The following is a 19,365-nucleotide window of genomic DNA, read 5'->3' on the forward strand; positions in this document are numbered from 1 at the left end:
AAAAGAAGACTATGAAGGCTGCACAGATATAAAGTATATCACAAAAGTGAGTACACCCCCTCACATTTCATAAATATTTTAGTATATCTTTTCATGTGACAACACTGAAGAAATGACACTTGGCTACAATGTAAAGCAGTGAGTATACAGCTTGTATAGCAGTGTCAATGGGCAGTCCCCTCAAAATAACGCAATACATAGCCATTCATGTCTAAACCGCTGGCAACAAAAGTGAGTACAACCCTAAATGACAATGTCCAAATTGGGCACAAAGTGTCAATATTTTGTGTGACCACCATTATTTTCCAGCACTGCCTTAACCCTCTTGGACATAGAGTTCACCAGAGCTTCACTGGTTGCCACTGGAGTCCTCTTCTACTCCATGACGACATAACAGAGCTGGTGGATGTTAGAGACCTTGCACACCTCCACCTTCTGTTTCAGGATGCTCCACAGATGCTCAATAGGGTTTAGGTCTGGAGACATGCTTGGCCAGTCCATCCCCTTTACCCTCAGCTTCTTTAGCAAGGCAGTGGTCGTTTTGGAGGTGTGTTTGGGGTCGTTATCATGCTGGAATACTGCCCTGCTGCCCAGTCTCCAAAGGGAGGGGATCATGCTCTGCTTCAGTATATCACATTACATATTGGCATTTATGGTTCCCTCAAGGAACTGTAGCTCCCCAGTGCTGGCAGCACTCATGCAGCCCCAGACTATGACACTCCCACCACCATGCTTGACTGTAGGCACAACACACTTGTCTTTGTACTCTTCACCTGGTTGCTGCCACACACGCTTGACACCATCTGAACTAAATAAATTTATCTTGATCTCATCGGACCACAGGACATGGTTCCAGAAATCCATGTCCTTAGTCTGCTTGTCTGCAGAAAACCGTATGTGGGCTTTCTTGTGCATCATCATTAGAAGAAGCTTCCTTCTGTGATGACAGCCCTGGAGACCAATTTGATGCAGTGTGGAGTATGGTCTGAGCATTGACAGGCTGACCCCCCACCCCTTCAACCTCTGCGACAATGCTGGCAGCACTCATACGTCTATTTCCCAAAGTCAACCTCTGGATATGACGCTGAGCACGGGCACTCAGCTTCTTTGGTCGACCATGGTGAGGCCTGTTCTGAGTGGAACCTCTCGTTAAACCGCTGTATGGTCTTGGCCACTTTATTGCAGCTCAGAGTTTTGGCAATCTTCTTATAGCCTAGGCCAGTAATGGCAAACCTTTTTTAGTCCGAGTGCCCAAACTGCAACACGAAACCAACTTATTTACTTCAAAGTACCAACACTGCAAATAAACCTGAATGCTGAGGTTTTGGTTTAGGAAAAAAACTGCCCCTGCACTGCAAGGGTTAAATGCTTGGGGTTTTTTTTTCTAGGGGCAGTATTAACAGAGAAATTCTTACTGGTCCTCCAATCCCCCGTTGGGCTAGACCAGTAATGGCTGCCATTGCACCCCTCCACTGGACCACTGCAACAGCAGAAGGGAGTGCTGAAATCTGGGATTGGAGGACAGGTAAGTATTTCTCAATGGTGACTTATGGCTCGTGTGTCCACAGAGAGGGCACTGTGTGCCAGCTGAGACACATGTGCCATAGGTTTGCCATTGCTAGCCTAGGCCATCTTTAAGTACAGTAACAATTCATTTTTTCAAATCCTCAGATAATTGAGGTGCCATGTGGAATTTCCAGTGACCAGTCTAAGAGAGTGAGAGCAGTAACACCTGCTCCGCCTTCACACCTGAAACTTGTGACACTAACAGGTCTCATGACACCGGGGGGGGGGGGGACAGCTACTTGGGCCCAATTTGGACATTGCCACTTAGGGGTGTGATCACTTTTGTTGACAGTGGTTTAGACATGAATGGCTGTGTGTTGCATTATTTTGAGGGGACTGTATACTCACTGCTTTACATTGTAGCGAAGTGTCATTTCTTCAGTGTTGTCACATGAAAAGATATACTAAAATATTTATGAAATGTGAGGGGGTGTACTCACTTCTGTGATATACTGTACTTATTTGGTCCCTCAGTGAATTTTCTAATTAAGTGATGTAAGATAAAAGCCTGATCTATTGTGCTTCTGCCTTTCTAAAGCCTCCTTGTTCCTCAAATATAACAGATTGGTTACTGTCACATTCAAGGAGCTTGTTGAGAAGATACCATGCATAAAATTTAGAAGCCATATCAAGGAGGCTAATGGGTCTATAGTAATGGAGACCTTGTGGGTTGCCTTTCTCAAAAAGTGTCACAGTGATATTGATTTGCCAGGCTACCACAGTACTTGCAATTGCTGGAAAGAGTTCTAATCCTTGATATTTCTCTTGTTTCAGTACTCTGACTCTTAGGTTTATTTATAGAATCATAAGGTTGGCTGGTTAAAATATTATTGAGGAAGGTTACAAATGGAGAGCATGCTAAATTCCCTATATGATCTGAGTTGAACCCAAGAGGTAAGTTGTCAAGGTAAATTGCAGGCCTGAACAGAATGGAGTAGTTTAATGAGAAGCCATAACAATCAGGTGTGCTGAAACTGAGTCAGGGTGACTCAGCAGGAATGATGTAATCTAGGGGTAAGGTAACCTAGAGATGAGGTAATGTGTAATGAGGTAATGTGTAACCTGATTGGTTGTGTATATGTATATATGTAGAACTGTACAGTTAGTTGTATCTTCACCTGCTTGAAGATCACATCAGCCTGCTATGCTGCCAGACTGCTGTATATATTTGCTGTAAATACACTATGCTGAAGGAAATGCTGCTGGACTATGTGTGAGTTATTTCTGGACTGCCTGAACCGCCAAATACTCTGATCTCTACTCAGAAAGCTGACAGAATACCATAGTGTATAGGTGATTGAACAGTTCCACTTACTGTCATTTCCTGTCCATCTAAACTGGAACTTTTGAGTCAGGGAGTATCATCTCACGAAGAATGGGGTTCTGGTTTGTTTAGACAACTATGAACATGGAAACATGGGGTAATAGAGTGAAACCCCAAGACCACCTTTCCTTTGTTTCCTTTTTCAGGAACTGTTTCAAAGATTTCCACCTCATCCTATTTGAGGTTTAATCCAGTTAGATGTCCTGGATCTTTTAAAATGGCCTGCTTCCCCAAGAATGCACCTGCCATATTGCTTCTAGTGCAATTATAAAGAGTTAGTTTAACAAGTTTTCCAGAGATCGGTGTATCTGTACCTACAGTTAGAGAGGCATTTGATTTGCTGAACTTAATCAATCTGTTTGATACTCGCTCATCTTTAATGGTTTTCCATCCCTTTCAGTGGGAACAGCAGACCCATGTGTACATTCCCTTTAAATTAATGTAAATAGCCATGCATGTAAGAACTCCATGTACTCAGCAGAGGTCACTCAAGGCTTTTGATCAAAGCTCATTTCTGTACCTGTGAGACATCTTAGACTCATTGCTCATATCACAAAGTGGGAATCTGATTTCTAACCCTAGGCTAGATCCTGAAAACACACCACAGGTCATATTCATATAGATTTATTATGCTTCAAAAATATTACAGGTTTTCAGTTTTAAAGTCACAAAAATATTCTTGAATTCTTCTAAACCAAGTGCTTTTAGTCTTGTGAACATACATGGGAGGGTACTTCAATATTCAATAATGACAGTATTTATTAAATTAATTCCCACATTTTCCCTTAAAATTTATATCAAACCAAACTTTGGAACTACAGTTCAATATTTCTCTTTAAAAGCATTAATTATCTAAGTACTGGATACCACATTATCATGACAGGAATCAATGGGTGGCACTCCATCATATCGCCACGTTATAAATGAATCAAGCATGGAAAAATAATGCTTTGCATTCAAAATATATCATCCTTCATTTTCTGCTAACCTATGTCCTCTGAAATAAATCTAAGCTACTGCTGCATATTCATTGGTTTGTTCATTTTTTTCACTTTCCTGTGGACTGGTAATGGTGACTCTTGGAGTTGAAGTCTTTTCATAGTTGGAGTCAGCCTAGACCAGGGTGAAAAAACATATTTTAGCTCATCATATAGCAAGAAACTTTCTTGTGTGGGCTCATGCAATAAAACAGCCTTGCAAAATCTGAGACCCATCAGGCCAAATGCTAGTCACCAGCTATGTCAGATGCTTGACAAACCCTGTGTTTGATGTTCCAGAGAAGAAGCAAAAGTAGAATGTTTATGAAAGCACTGGTAGGTGAACAGTGTTCAGCGTAATGGATCACAAAGTGAGAAGTCTAAAAATAAAACAAGCGGTCCACTCTGTGCTTGGGCAATGAACAAAATAATGTTTCCTGTTATCTCTGAAATGTGAATCTCAAAACACAATGAACGATTTATAGTGAACAAGCAACAGTTCTGGTTCATTTCCACAAACAAAATGTGACCTCAGTCAAGATGCAGAGATAAAATGAAATGCATGGTCAGGATACAAATTTAGCAATATAATTTACAGAAACAGCCTCTCAACCCCAATTTTTCCTCAACAGTTTTACCCAACAGATAGATGATGTAAGCAGCTTCAGCTTTTTAAAAATGCTTTCTACATCAAGGTGATCAACACAGAGCCTAGAGGCCACACACACCATTCTTGTGATCCCCACTGTCCCTCAGTGACCACTGCCACCAGAAAGCTTGCTGCAGAAAATCAGTGCTAGTAACTTCCTTAAATGCACCCCCCTCCACCTCAATCTGTTCTTCTTAACTTTCCTCCTTACCCTTACGGAATGGCTGAAAATAATACAGTGGTGCCTCGACTTATGACCATAATCTGTTCCAAAAGATGAGCATAACTTGAAATGGTCATAAATCAAAGCACCATTTCCCAAAGGAATGCATTGGAACACAATTAATCCATTCCAGCATTAAAAAAAAAAAAACCAAAGAAAATCCCACAGCCAGCCCCATTGGAATGTGATGGGGCTGGAAATTTTTTTAAAAAAAAAAAACCAAACAAACAAAGCAAGCCCCATCGGAACGTGATGGGGCTTAAAACACACACACACAACAAAACATCAAAAAACATCACAGCACAGAAACCCCCAAACCCACCCTGGAATACAAAGTAAATGTACTTACTCAGGAGCAGGAGCAGAAAGCAGGACCAGGCAGTCTGAAGCCTCCTCCAACACACACACTCTAACCGTTGGGGTGCAAGAGCTACAAAGAAGCTCTTTGCTGACCAATGGTTAGTACCTACATTTGAATTCCCCGCTTTTTTTCCCTGCCTCTTTTCTGTTTGCAACTCAAAGCTCCGGCTGCAAGTTGGAACAAAATCCTGCGGCCAGAGCTGATCGTTAACTCAAAATGGTCGTATGTTGGGACGGTTGTAAGTGGAGGTACCACTGTACTTGTTTTGTTCTGTTTTTCCATTTCAGGACACTGACTGTTTTTTATAATGCAGAAAGACTTTCTGGCTGCTTCTTCCACCACAGAACATTGCCACTCTGGTTACTGAATTTCAGTTGTAACATCAGCAGCACAGTGGGTTCCAGTTTGTCCAGTGCAGCCTGAAGACCACCAGACATTGCCCATCCCCTGCTCTGCAGTGTGTAAATCACTCTGGGAAATTCATAGTGGCAGCTGTCAACTAAACAGCATCAAACCTGTGGTAGCTGAAGTTAGATATTCTAGTAGTTGTAACACTTAATGCCTCACCAGATCTATGATTTTGCTGATACACAATTTTCCTGGATTCAGATAAATAACCATGCATGTGGCCTGGTCAGATGCATAACTGTGATACCGCAGCAACAATGCAGCAAATTTTCTCATCATCTGATGATGATGCAACGTTTTTTCAATATTGGATTCAATCTTCTATGTGTAAGCATTGTCACAGGGATCATCTAAGACTATGGTTCCCAAAGTTGGGTCCCCAGATGTTCTTGGCCTAAAACTCCCAGAAGCCTTCACCACTAGCTCTGCCAGAAAGGATTTTTGGAAGTTGTAATCCAAGAACACCTCAGGACCCAAGGTTGGGAAACATTGATCTAAGATCAGGAGCCACATTGTCGCTTGAAAACAAAAAACCCAGTTGTGGAGAATATGAGCCACAAAGAAAGCTATTACTAGACTAGATAAGACAAATAAAAGCATTTGTTCAACAAAACAGCAACGACATGTTACCTTGGTTTGATCATCAATACCTTCTTTTATTTCTTCTTCATGACTATCGTGATCCATTTCCACACCATTTTCTTCACATGTTTCACCCTTTGAGTGATTTGCAGGCATGTCTTGTGCTGCTTGTTCATGTGCCTGCCCTTCCTGTACATCTCTGTAATGGTCATTTGGTTTCTCTTTGTCTTCCTCCATCATATTCATGGCTTCTCCAGTTTCTTCACCTGGATCAGCCTCCCCATTCATTGCAGAATATTCTCCTTGATGCAGAGCCCTATGTTCTACGGCTATGTTTTCTTCCTCTTCCACAGTTTCTGCTGGTCTCTGAGCAAAGCACAAGGAAATCATATTATACTCAGCTTTGTTGACTGGAATATTTCAGATGAAATTACTGTAAGCTAAGAAAAGGCTGAAAGCATATACATATTCCATGGTATGTTGTGAACAAAATATAAGCTGTCATGCCAAATTTTTTTCATAGGAAATTCTTTCTTCCCCATCTGAAGCCAAAACTCCCCAAGGTATCAAGGGTCAAGCGATTTGATTCATGTCTGAAGATTATGAATCTACTGCAGGTCAACAGGAGGTCCTGCCAGCAGTACCCAATGAGACCCTAGTTGCAAAGGTGTCACTGACTTTAATTCGAGAAGGCGGAGATGTCAGTCTGCCCCAGATGGCCCAAGACTTGAAAAAAGGAAAGATTATACTGTGAACAGTTCCCCTTTCAGTTTGTGCTTGAGGTTCAGTATCACTGGGGAGTGAAGTGGAAACACCACGAAATTTCAAAGGGACTGAATTATAGGGTGAAGAAGAGTTAAAAGAAGTGCCCATGGGTACAATGGTCTTACTGTAAATAGTTCTGCAATAAAGATTTTGTTGGCTCTAAATGCTGTTAGACTTTTCTTATGATGACAAGTGTGCCTAGTGCTCCCTTTGATGTCCATTTGCCTATGGATGGTCTGAGTACCATCGCACTTGGTTATAAACCAGATCATGGTTACGAGACTGATGACTGGAAACTGTGATTGCGAGTATGCTCCAAGGAATCAAGCTTTGAAATGTGGTGTTAAGGGAGAACTTTAGAGGTACCATGGACCACCAGAAAAACAAATCAAGCCTGAACAATACCTAGAAGCAAAAATGACAAAACTGAGACTATTATACTTTAGACATTATCACAAGAAGATCAGATTCATTGGAAAAGATAATCATGTTGCGAAAAATCAAAGGCAAAAGGAAAAGAGAAAGACCCAACAGAAGATAAATTAACTCAATAAAGAAAGCCACAATTAATGACAAGATATTCTGGAGGTCACAAATTCATAGGTTGCCATTAAGTTGGAAGTGACCTCACAGCATATAAGAAATAAGGCACTGGCTATGATTACTGTTCAAAACAGGGGAAAACAGGGAAGAGCAAAGTCATAATAGGCACCAACTTTAAGGTATGAATGCAACTTCAGAGAGCACTTCACTTTGAAGAAATGAGCCTCTCTTAAATATAGCTTTTCTTTTCCTGTAATGATAATGCTCCACATACATCCGGAATGATTTCCACAACTAACAGAAACATTTTGTTCCCAAACCAATTAAGGTTGCCAAGCAATAATGCAGTACCTGCCTACCACATTATTTATAATAATATCTAAACATCTGAAAAGGAAGAAATAATTAATGATGGACTCAATCCAACATTATTCATTTTCCATATAATGACATACATTTGTGATTTCAGCTATGCCCCCTGTATATTTTATATTTGTTAGTTTTATTCCCATAGTTAAATATTTTATTTTAAAAGGTCACAATATCTGTAGGCCAGCAAATCCATGAATCATTCACATTCAAGTAGGATTTCAGAGGTCTCAATATACGCTAAGGATTTGTTTTAAATGTGGTCATAACAAGACATCCCTAGTAAATTTTTGTTTCTAGCTTAAGTATATTCAGGAGGCAAAGGGTCTGAGTTGTTATAGTATCATCAAGGGACAAGGTCTCTACTCTGCAGCTGTGCATTTCCTTCTCAAGTTCTAGTTTGCATCTAGCCAGTCAAGACCAAATGTATATCATTTGGTCTTGGCAGCATTTACTCCTGTCATTAGATCAGGAGTGGGCAACTTCAGATGGATTGGGGGAGATTTTTCACACTCTTGAGCCCCACTGCAAGATGTACCAGTCCCTCTGTCTACTTTTTAATGGACAAAATGAACTCACTTTGCTTTAGATAAAAAGCATCTGGAGATACAATTATCCCTGTAATATGGGGGGGGGGGGAGCAGGGGAGATGAAGGCTGCATAGACGGCCTTGACACTATATACAGCCCATCGGCCTTGTGATTCCCACATCTGATCTGGATAGTGTTAGAAATGGCTAGAAAACCAGCTGTTTAATTACTTTATTTTGCTATTTAGTTATAGTAGAAGACTACTAAGTGATCCTTTGGAAATATTTTATTTTATTTCATTTCTACTGTGCCTCTTCCCTGTAGAGGGACTAAAGACACAAATATTAAAACAACTGCAAATATAAAAATCATATTACTGAAAAGCAATTAATCACAATAATTATTTAAAATGCTCAAAATAAAATCCTGTTACAAACATATGTTTAAAACATATATATATATATATATATATATATATATATATATATATATATATATATATATATATATATATATAACACAAACAGCCTAGACCAGTGGTTCCCAACCTTGGGTAACTCAGGTGTTCTTGGACGGCAGTCCCCACGCGCCCTTGTCACTAGCTGTGCTAGCTGGGGTTTCTGGGAGTTGCAGTCTAGGTTACCCAAGGTAGGGAACCACTGGCTTAAACTAAAGTCTTTCAGACCATTATAGGTTAAAAATAGCACTTTGAGTTGTGCTTTGAAATGAACCAGTAACTAATGAAATTGTTTTAAGAATGATTTCCTGTTCTCTCTGGTCAGGAATGTACCCCCAGCATCTTAAGACTCACTAAAGCTTCTGAACATTTTCCAAAAGTAGCCCTACATGAAGTCTGTTACAGGATGGGATGTAATTAAGGCATGTGTCATCGTAGTCAGAATAGCTCAAACTAAAAGATCAAAAAATACAATTGGAGTGATTAAAGATGAAGAAGGAGGGAAGTTAGGTTCTTGAGCATAACAAGATTTCTCTTAATTTTTGCACAATTGATTTCATGTAGATAATGCAAAGAGTGTAACTTTCACAATTTAAAGGTTTATCTGAAAAATGGATACAGTAATATTTGTATTGTACAACTACCACAATGCTGGTTTGCACTTTTTCTAATTTCTCTTACATTCATCCATGGGGCCAATATGAAAAATAAAGGTACTCAGCATCTAAACTTACTTTTACTAAATGTAGAGTACTGCAATATTAGCAGACAGTAATGATTTATTTAGTAAACAGGAAAAGGTCTAGTAATGGGAGAACGGAGTTTAGGTGTTCAAAGTGCCCACAAGTCCTTCGGAATGGAAACTGGCAGTTTCATTATTGTACTGGTAGACAATCAGTAGAGAATTGGACAATTAAGCAGCTTATTGATGAGATCAACAAGTACATTTGGAACTGCAATGGAATGTAGGTTAATAAAGGATTTTGGATACCTGTTCATTTCCATGCTCAATTCAAGGTGCTGGTTATTACCTATAATGCTGTTAACTGTTTGGGATCCTAATACCTGCTGGAACATCTCTCCATAAACACAGCTATCTGTCCAACCTGTTCCTCACACTTGGTATTGTTAAATTCAGTAACACTTAAAACGGCCAAAAAAGTTACCACCAGAAACAGGGCGTTTTCAGTTGTGGTCCCACATATATGGAATAAACTCCCAGCAGAGGTTTGCTAGGTGCCCTCCCAGCTTTTAATAAACTATTAAAAACAGAATTGTTCAAAAGTTGCCTTTTATTAGTGAGCATTAATCAATGTCCAACTGTGGTTTAAACTTGTTTAATGTGGTTTCTTTACTGTTTATTGTTTTTGATGCTTATAATTGGTGCTGTTCTATTTTGTAGATTATATATGTTCGTTGTTAATGACCCAGAGAGTGCATATCACATTGCTGGGCAGTATATAAGCTGAATGACTTAATAAATAAATTAAACACCACAAAACAAATGTCATAATTATATTACAAATACCCAGCAACTAAAGTAATTTGACATAAGTTTACAGGACAGGGAAACTAGCAGGGAAACGCCTGAGGCTGAGAATAAAAAATTGCAAGAAGAAGCTTAACAGTGGTAGATCATTTTGTCTTTGTTTATTTCTCTAGGAATCCCATCACAGCATAAGCCTGGTCAGAGTATGTGAAATACCTCTTAAGAAGACCACTCCCAAAAGGATCATTGCAGCCAGCCACTGATCCTTTCAGGATAATTCTCTACTGAAGCAAAGCACCAGTCATTACAAAAGAGTATTAACAAGATTTTAAAACTTGTCTATCCAAAGCAAAAGACATGCTGGCTAAAATTACTTCCTGTCATGGCCAAACATTGGCCAATGATAGTTGAAGTGAACAAATGAAAACCAACACCACCTTAACTGATGACAAAATGAGAACCAAAAGAAAATTGACATTTATATAGTTCAGGGTGCCCCAAACGAAAGTGGCTTTTGGTCTGTCCCATTCTCAGCTGAATCTACCAGCCCCCAATCTACCACCACAGGTAACAGTAGCCAGGATGATACAGGCAACATGAACACGATGCACCTACCCATCAAGATAATGCATCGTTATGCCACTTGGCTGCTTTCTCCCAGCACAAGCCCCAATAACCCTATACCTTGTGTGAGCTAGCCTTCCAGTAGATTTGGGAGTTTCTTTCTGGCACCCTAAAGAAATTCTTAGTGAGTTGCAAGATTTTATACAGTATTTAGAAATAAAATTAAACTTTTGAATAAAGTGTGTGTGTGCTGCTTGTTACAGCACTTTTCACACTTCCGTTAGTTTGCAGATTAGCTTGCTTTAATTTGTAATTTGTTGTTGAGTGATAAAACATCAATTTCATTTGAAAGTATAATTGCTCAAATGTGAAGGTCTGCCAGAATCATATCATTAGAACACTAATATGATTTCTGTTTCAAGTAACGTACTAATTTGACCTACAGAATGTAAGACTATTAGGAGTTGTGGTAGCTAATATATATATATATATATAAAGCCCCTTGGTGCTTTCAAATAAACATTAGAAGTAGTTGCTGCCTTGCATCAAGCTTCTCACAAAAGATGCCAGTACTTTGATGTAACCACATGCAAACTTTAAATTGCTAACCACATTTTATGGCATACTCAGTGAATAATGATGCATTCTTCTGTAATGCATTACTACATGAAAAGGGATTTGGATGTGCTGGCTTTATCTAAGGCTGGAGTAGCTTTAGTGTAGCCAGGTGGTGCTTTTTTTGTCCATAGAGTTGCTCCAGGCATGAAAATGGCCAAAATCATTTTTAAAAATTCATAACAGGAGGTAACCAATCTGCCATTTCCTGTCATCTTTTCTTTTCTTGCCTTTATTGATTGATTGATTGATTGATTGATTGATTGATTGATTGATTGATTGATTGATTGATTGATTGATTGATTGATTGATTGATTGATTGGTCTGGCTGCATGTGGTTCCCATGCAAGAGGAAGGATACTTCTTCAGCACAGGCCTTAATGCAAAAGCCTTTATGTATAGTGCTGTCATTTTAGCATTTTTCACATGAAATAAGTCCATCACAAAAAACTAAAAGGACACTGTTTCTAGTGACCCAAATCAAGCCGTCAAAAAATACCTAAAAGACACCTATAAGAAATAACATATGGAATCCTACAGACTGTTAAATGGACAAAACTAGGACAGACTACTTCGAACTGCCAAATGAAATAAACAAATCAGTAAGAATGGGACAAGTAATTTTGCTGTCCTTGTCTATTGTCACACCAGGAAAAAATAATAGTCTACAGGAATAGTTCCCAAACGTTTCACATAACGCCCTTTTCTTGATTTTTGAGAAACCCTTACATATCTTTACCTCTACATTGCTATTATCTATTCTAGAGATGAAAAGTTTGGACAAAATTATGAGAGTTTTGTACATTTGTCACATTTGGGGACCTTTTTTGTGAAACACTTTGCAGGACAATGTTCTGTGCAAGAGAGAGAGAGAGAGAGAGAGAGATTACCTACCAATGGTTTTCTAGTGGTCCTCTGTGAATCCACACAATTGAGTTGTTCTGCGACTGCGCAGGATCTCTCAGAAGTTTCTAGAGCTTAAAGATAATTGATTAGTGGGCCATTCCCCCGTGGAGCATATGCTCCACCCACCTGAAGTGCCCTCAGTTCCTGAAAGAGTCCGCCACTGTCAAAGAACTATTTAAAAAAGACAACATGACAGAGAGAGGGGAGGATGGGTGGGATGTGTGGATTCACAGAGGACCACTAGAAGAACCATGGTTACAGGTAGGTAACGTCTCTTTCTTCTTCGTGGTCTCTCTAAATGCACACAATTGGGTGACTGGCAAGCTCACTTACCAGATGGTGGGACATCATGGTAGAAGGGAAGTCAAAACAGCTCTGCCAAAAGCAGCATCATTTTTCGCCCGGACATCAAGATGGTAATGTCTCACAATGGTTGATGGAGTAGACCATGTAGCTGCACGGAAGATGTGAAGAAGCTGAACTTGGTGGACAGTGGTCTAGTAGAATGGGCCTTCAAATGTTCAGGCAGTGTTTCGCCTGTCAACTCATATGCCAGTAAGATAGTTTGAATAATCCATCGAGAAATGGTTTGAGGTGAAGCTGGAGCACCTTTATGAGGGCCATGGAAACATAGAAAAAGTTGTGGTGATTTTCTAAATGATTTAGTCCTATCAATGTAGAAGGCCAGAGAGCATCTTACATCAAGCATGTGGAGCATGTGCTCGAGTTGTGTAGAAGTAGAAGGGAACAAAGTAGGTAATATCAACAGTTGATTAAGATGAAATTCAGAGACAACTTTAGGTAAAAAACGATACATCAAGATAGAGGGTGACTTTATCTGGGTGAAACTGGAGGAAAGGTGGGTCGGATCTTAGGGCAGCAAGGTCGCTAGCACGTTTAGCAGACATTATTGCTATGAGAAATGATGTCTTCAGAGAAAGTAATTTAAAACTGGCAGTAGCCATTGGTTCAAAGAGCAGTCAAGTAAGTGCATTGAGGACAAGTTGCAAGAACCACTGTGGAAGAGGATGCTGAAGTGGTGGGCGAATATTGTGGAGTCCCTTGAGGAATTTTTTCAAAGTTGGGTGGGAAAAAAGCTTAGCAGAATCAGAATGAAGCAGCTGGTGTGCCACAGTAGCAGAGATATAAACCTTCAGGGTAGAATGAGACAGTCCGAGATGAAAGAGATGAAGGACAAAGGTAAGTACAGTTCTCAGAGAAACAGGGATCGCAGGTAAGTTGTGAGAGTTAGCAAAGGATAGGAAAGCCGTCCATTTATTCCGATATAGGAGTTGGGTTGAAGGTTTTCGAGCTTGATCGAGTATGTCTCTTATGGTGGGAGTATTCTCCACACTGTCAGGTTCAGAGAGTCTATGTCTGGATGGTAAACTTTCCCATTGTCCTGGGTGAGAAGATTGGGTATCGAGGGGAGACGGAAGACGTCTGTCGACATCGACCTGAGGTGGGTGAACCATGGTTGTCGTGGCAGTGATGTGGAAAGATGTACAGGATGATCTGGGAGAGTGTTTGGTCCATTTAGATTGAGTTGGAGAAAGTGGAGGAGGGAGAATTCATTTGAGAGCTGATTTAGTAGGGATTGACATATGGTGGGTCCATGTCAGATATGTAGAAGAAGAACGATGTTGACGTTGAGGTGGTGAGGGTGATGCGGAGGGTGAATATTGAGGTGGGCAAACATATCTCACTCTCTTGGGCTCATTGTACTAGACATGCTTAGTCGAATCCTTTTGATAGTAGGGGTCATAACGACGGTACCTCATAATCATCTCTGACTGAGTAGCAAGCTGGCTCGGGATAGTAGTAGAATTCCCTATGCGGGACATCATGGAGCACGGACGAGAGATGTCATCTCTTTTGCTGGTGTTTCTGGGGAGAGTGATGAGACAATTCCAAGACAGAAACCTGAACAGGCACTGCCCACCCTGATGATCTAGGGCTTGAATGGGCCAAGTCCAGGCTGGAATGAACATCAGCCGGAGATAGGCCAGTGCTCGGTGAGAGACTAGCAACTGAGGCTGCAGCCTGAGCTGAGTCAAAGTAGAGTCATCTCTATCTGAGATGGGGCCTGGGGAATATCTAGACAACTCTTCAAGGATCAATGATGGAAGTATCGATTGGGGTGGGTCGATATGAGTTGATTTCGAAGGCTTCTTGGTCTTTTTAGGTTTAGCCTTATCTTTCTTTTTCTTAGAAGAGTCATCAGGACAGATCGGAGTTTTCGATGTGGACGTCGAGCACTATTTCGAAGCCAACTTTGAATGGTCCTTCGGACGAGGAGAAGGAGTCGTAGGGCTCAAAACCAGCTAAGGGGTTTCTTGATGTTCCGGGTGTGGAGACATCACTGTAACCATGGGAGTCGGATTAAGAGATTTTTCCCAGAGGTACAAAGTCTTTGTAATCACAGTTTAAGAGCGGGTTTAGTGAGTTTTTTACACTCGGGCAGGAGTGTGTCTGATGTTGCTCTCTGAAGCAAAAGAGGCAACGATTGTGACTGTCAGTGAGCGGGATCTTATTCGTGCAGAGCACGCACTGCTTGAAAGGCCCTGGAGGGGCCATAAAACATAGGAAAAAGGGGGAAGGGAGAGGTAGTTGGGGGGGCAGGGGGGAAACCGTAGAAAGAAGAAAAAAGGATTTGGATAATCTAATGGGGAGAACGTAGAATAAACCAGTGGTTCTTAACGTGGGCGATAATGCCCCCCAGGGGGCGATTTCATTTTTCAGGGGGGCGGTAGAATGAAAAGGGGCGGCGTGGGGGCGCTGGAGCAGAAGGGGGCGGTAGGGGGCGCTGTTGCAAGCCAAACCTGTGAAGATGGCTGCAGCCTTTTTACAGTGTGCATGAATATATATTTTCCTCCAATTTTAATTTAGTTTCAGACTTTTTGTCTTGAAATTTTTAGTTCCAGCATTTGTTTTTATGCCCTTTTTATATTTCTTTTTGCGTCTTAAAATTCACTTGCAACTAAATCATTAAATGTTACTTTTTTGGGGGGGGGCATTTCATTTTCTTGGAATTTAATTTTGTTTTCAGGGGTCATTGGATTTAAGTGTCTTAAATAAATAAATAAATAAATAAATAAATAAATAAATAAATAAATAAATAAATAAATAAATAAATAAATAAGATATCATCACCGCGGGGCGGGGGGCGATGAGAACTTCCTCAATGGCTCAAGGGGGCGTTTCTTTCAAAAAGGTTAAGAACCACTGGAATAAACAGGGGAAACGTCCAACAAAAGAGATGATTGAAGAAGAAAAATAAAGGAATGATCTCACAAAGTACAATCACTCAATTGCTCTAACGTTCCAAAATAGGTCCAACTGAAGCAGTGACTAAAGGAACTGAGGGGACTTTGGGCAGGCGGAACATGCGCTCCACAGGGGAATGTCCCACTAATCAATTATCTTTAAGCTCTAGAAACTTCCGAGAGGTCCTGCACAGGGGCAGAACACCCCAATTGTATGCATTCACAGAGACCACAAAGAAGAAACCCACTATTTTTAGTTTTGCCCAAATACTAGCTTTTCAAAACTAAGTGCAAGAATTTCTGTGCAGCAAAACACTTTTCCCCCCTCTTGGGACTGGAAGTGATGCTATTGCTGACTTTAAAAAGCCCTGCTCTTTTCATTCTCCAGTGAAAAGTAACTTTGGAGCAGCTGGCAATTTTTTCAACTAGATATCCAAATGCACTGACACACTCTTTTTCTTGAGGGACAAAAAATTGTCCAATTCCTGTTTTTTTTTTAAAAAAAATCACTTGCATTTTAATATTAAAAATAAACACAAAAAATAAAAATATGTTTCCTTATTGTAAAAAGTTAATCACACAAATTTATGTTAGAAATAGCAGAAACAAAACAAGAAGAATCCCTGCCCACACAATTTGTAGTGTTTATCTTAGAATTACTAAAGAGAATAAAAGAGGTAGGAGTGTCACCAGGATATGTTAAATTTTCTATGCCCTGAAACATTCCACAGCAGAATGTCCAAAACTAGCAGAGTTCTAGAACATTCGAAAAGTGGAGATGTCCATGAAGTTCTAGAATGTCACAGTGCATCAAAAACCCAATATATTAAAGCATACAGAAATTGAACCCTTTTCCAAGTGGTTGTTCTCGGGATCATTTTCTTTAAATCAAAGGTTTCCCCTTTCTATGAGCTGCTTGTTTCATACTCACAGAAAGGAGTACAGTGTTGACAACATGCAAAGAAAATAAAGCCAACCACTTCAACACAGACAGGGCCTTCTCTCCACTTAGATAAAGATCAAGATAAATAAGCTTAGGATGTAGGTGTAGCTTTCACTCTGTCTGCCCCCAAATTCCTCAAAATAGGTTATAAAATTTGACAAGTGGTGTTAGTTCAAGGGTGGTTTCTAGCTGCTTCAAATTTAGCTGGTCATGTAATCCAGTGGAGGAATAATAAACTCTAGAACCCATGTCTATAGCAGACGTCTGTTTGAGTCAAACATAACTATGTACTCCCCTAGGCCCTCTCACCACTACTGACAACATGCTGTATTAGATTAGTGGGGCCTCTGCTTTAGTATTTCCTCTTTCCTGGACTTCTGTAACTACACTATGACATCAGATAGGGTAGTGCAAGGTCAGAAGGAGACATTTTCAACATCAGTCATTTATTCCAAGCTTGTAGATTACCTGGTCAACAGGGACCTCTGTCTGAGTGTCTTCATCTTCCTGGACCTCTACAGCTCCCCGCATTTCAGATCGTTTTTTGCCAGCCTTGTAAACACCATCTTCTGAAAATGGAAAGCAGAACCCAATGGTGACACTGTGTGGTAAAATGTGTGGACTGCATCCAAGAAAAGTCTTAAGAACAGTTTTCCAAAACTGTTACCTCCTTTTTCACAGGTGTTTAACCTCGTAGAATCTAACCCTAACTACGTATCTGTTTAACCATATTTGCCCAATGTTTTATCATATTTTAATGTAATTAAGAAACAGAATTCAGCATGAGGCTAATCAGATGTAAGGTAGAGGACTGGGCAAAGAACAGATGTGACAGAATGATGCCCAAGCCAGGGAGCAAATTTAGGCTCCACAATTATATATTATTGACTCTACTCCCTCTTTTCTCACATTAATTTGAACAACTCCTATAACCCTTCCAATGGTGCAGCAAGATAGGTCATTATTGCTTCCATAATTGGGGACAGAAAGGTAAAACTAATTTTAAGTCACTTCCCCCAAGTGGCTCATGGTAAAGGAGAATTTTATTTACCAATTTTAGTTCCAACTCAGTACAGTGGCACCTCGATTTACGAACTTAATCCGTATTGGAACTGCGTTCGTACGTTGAAAAGTTCATAAGTCGAGGCAAACTTTTCCATAGGAATGCACTGAAAACCATTTAATCCTTACCTGCTGTTTTTTCATTCATATGTTGAGGCGCTGTTCATAGGTAGAGGCATTAGTTCCTATAGGAACTAATGCAAAGCCGGTTAATCCATATTCTAACACTAGGGGGATTTTTTTTTATTTTTTCTTCTTTTGACCTAAGAACTTAGGTCAAAAAAGGGCAGGAAAGGTTTTTTGTTTTGTTTTTTTCGTAAGTCGAGTCTCCGTTTGCAAGTCGAAGCAACTTTTTGCGAACAGAGCCATTCGTAACTCAAATCGTTTGCAAGTGGAGATGTTCGTAATTCGAGGAATCACTGTAGTTCTCAAATGGGAGTGAGAGAAGGATTCAAAATGATGGACTTGAGCAGAATGGGGAAGAACGGTGAAAAGAAGAACCATGTTGGAATTAACTGAACAAGATTCCTAAGTTTAAGAACCAAAATTCTGGAATCTGCAACACCCTGCACCAAGCAGCGAGGCAGGAATAAACCAGAAAAATGGAAGATAACAGAGAAGCAAGAGAAATTATCATATGAAAAAGAGTAGACCTTGCTGACTGGATACCTCAAAGTGGAAGAAACAGCTGGACTGTCAAACAGAACTGTTCAAGCACCTATGTGTGACAAGTCCATGGTATGAGAATCTGGCAGGGCCCATCTGCAGGCTGCAGCACAGCACAGTTTCATATGTTAACATTTAAATATTTGGTGGTTTCCTAATTCTGAAGATGACAGGCATCCCCTGTTTTGATCCAGCTCATAAACTCACTAGTGTACCTCAGTAAACAAGAAAATTATGTGACCATATTAAATACCAAATGAGTTATAAATTCAAACTAATAAGAAATAAATGCACTTTAAATAATTAAACATAGAGAATTAAGGTTTTTTTTTCTGCATAAGTCATTTTCCTTGGCAGCTCTAACAAAAAAAATTTATTGCAGTGCAAATGATTATATAATGCATAACCATCTAATGCATTTCAAATTTGATACTGATTAAAGTTCAGCATTAAGAAGGAAATAATCATAGTAATAACTGTCTGCCCTGAATATTTTATGGAAATTGGAGGCATTTACAGAGTTGTAAGCTGTGTGTGTAAGTGTGAGAGTTAATGTAACTACAAAAAATATTCCATATAATTTACCAGATGCTGCCTTGTAACATCATAAGAAAAAAGAAGGGCAAGGAATATTAATGTCATTAAATTCAACAGATACCTAAAAGGCATGGGAAGTATTAGGGATTGTTTGCTAATCTTCACCAAATAAAAAAATTAAAAAGTACAGGTGACAGAAGTTGGTATACTGATGTAGGAAAGGCTTAAGGTAATTGTAAATCTTTCACAAAATAGAACAGTTTCATTTATGCAAGGTAGCCTTTGCCTTATTGTCTTGGAGGGGAAAAACAGAACTTGTGGAACAAGATAATATCTAATTTAAAATTATTATGATAAAACTGAACTAAATATTGTTAAAAGGTAATAGTTTTTAAAAAAAAAATTGTGATAACAATGGACTCAATTAAACTACTCTGCCATAAGCACAGCTAGAGATTGTCATTTAAACAAAAGACCCATTCCAAGAAAGAAGCTCTCTTTGATGCAATTCTGGTTCTTTTGGCAATTACTGAAACACAGTGTCTTAAACATGAATGATTGGG

General features: G+C 39.7%; 1 protein-coding gene across 1 annotated transcript in view; it reads right to left on the reverse strand.

Annotated features, from left to right (window-relative positions):
* Positions 1-3,498: 3,498 nt before the first annotated feature.
* The window catches only part of DCDC2 (doublecortin domain containing 2), a 39,152-nt gene continuing 23,285 nt past the window's right edge, over positions 3,499-19,365 (reverse strand). Inside the window, exons 10-12 of the mRNA XM_020781552.3 lie at positions 17,006-17,106; positions 6,139-6,456; positions 3,499-4,003 (exon numbers count right to left, since the gene is read on the reverse strand). Coding sequence (XP_020637211.3) covers positions 3,899-4,003; positions 6,139-6,456; positions 17,006-17,106 — 524 coding nt within the window. The 3' untranslated portion in view covers positions 3,499-3,898. The remainder of the gene's footprint in view (positions 4,004-6,138; positions 6,457-17,005; positions 17,107-19,365) is intronic.

This window comes from Pogona vitticeps, chromosome 4 (genome assembly GCF_051106095.1).
Source record: "Pogona vitticeps strain Pit_001003342236 chromosome 4, PviZW2.1, whole genome shotgun sequence".
NCBI classification, from domain to species: Eukaryota; Metazoa; Chordata; class Lepidosauria; order Squamata; family Agamidae; genus Pogona; species Pogona vitticeps.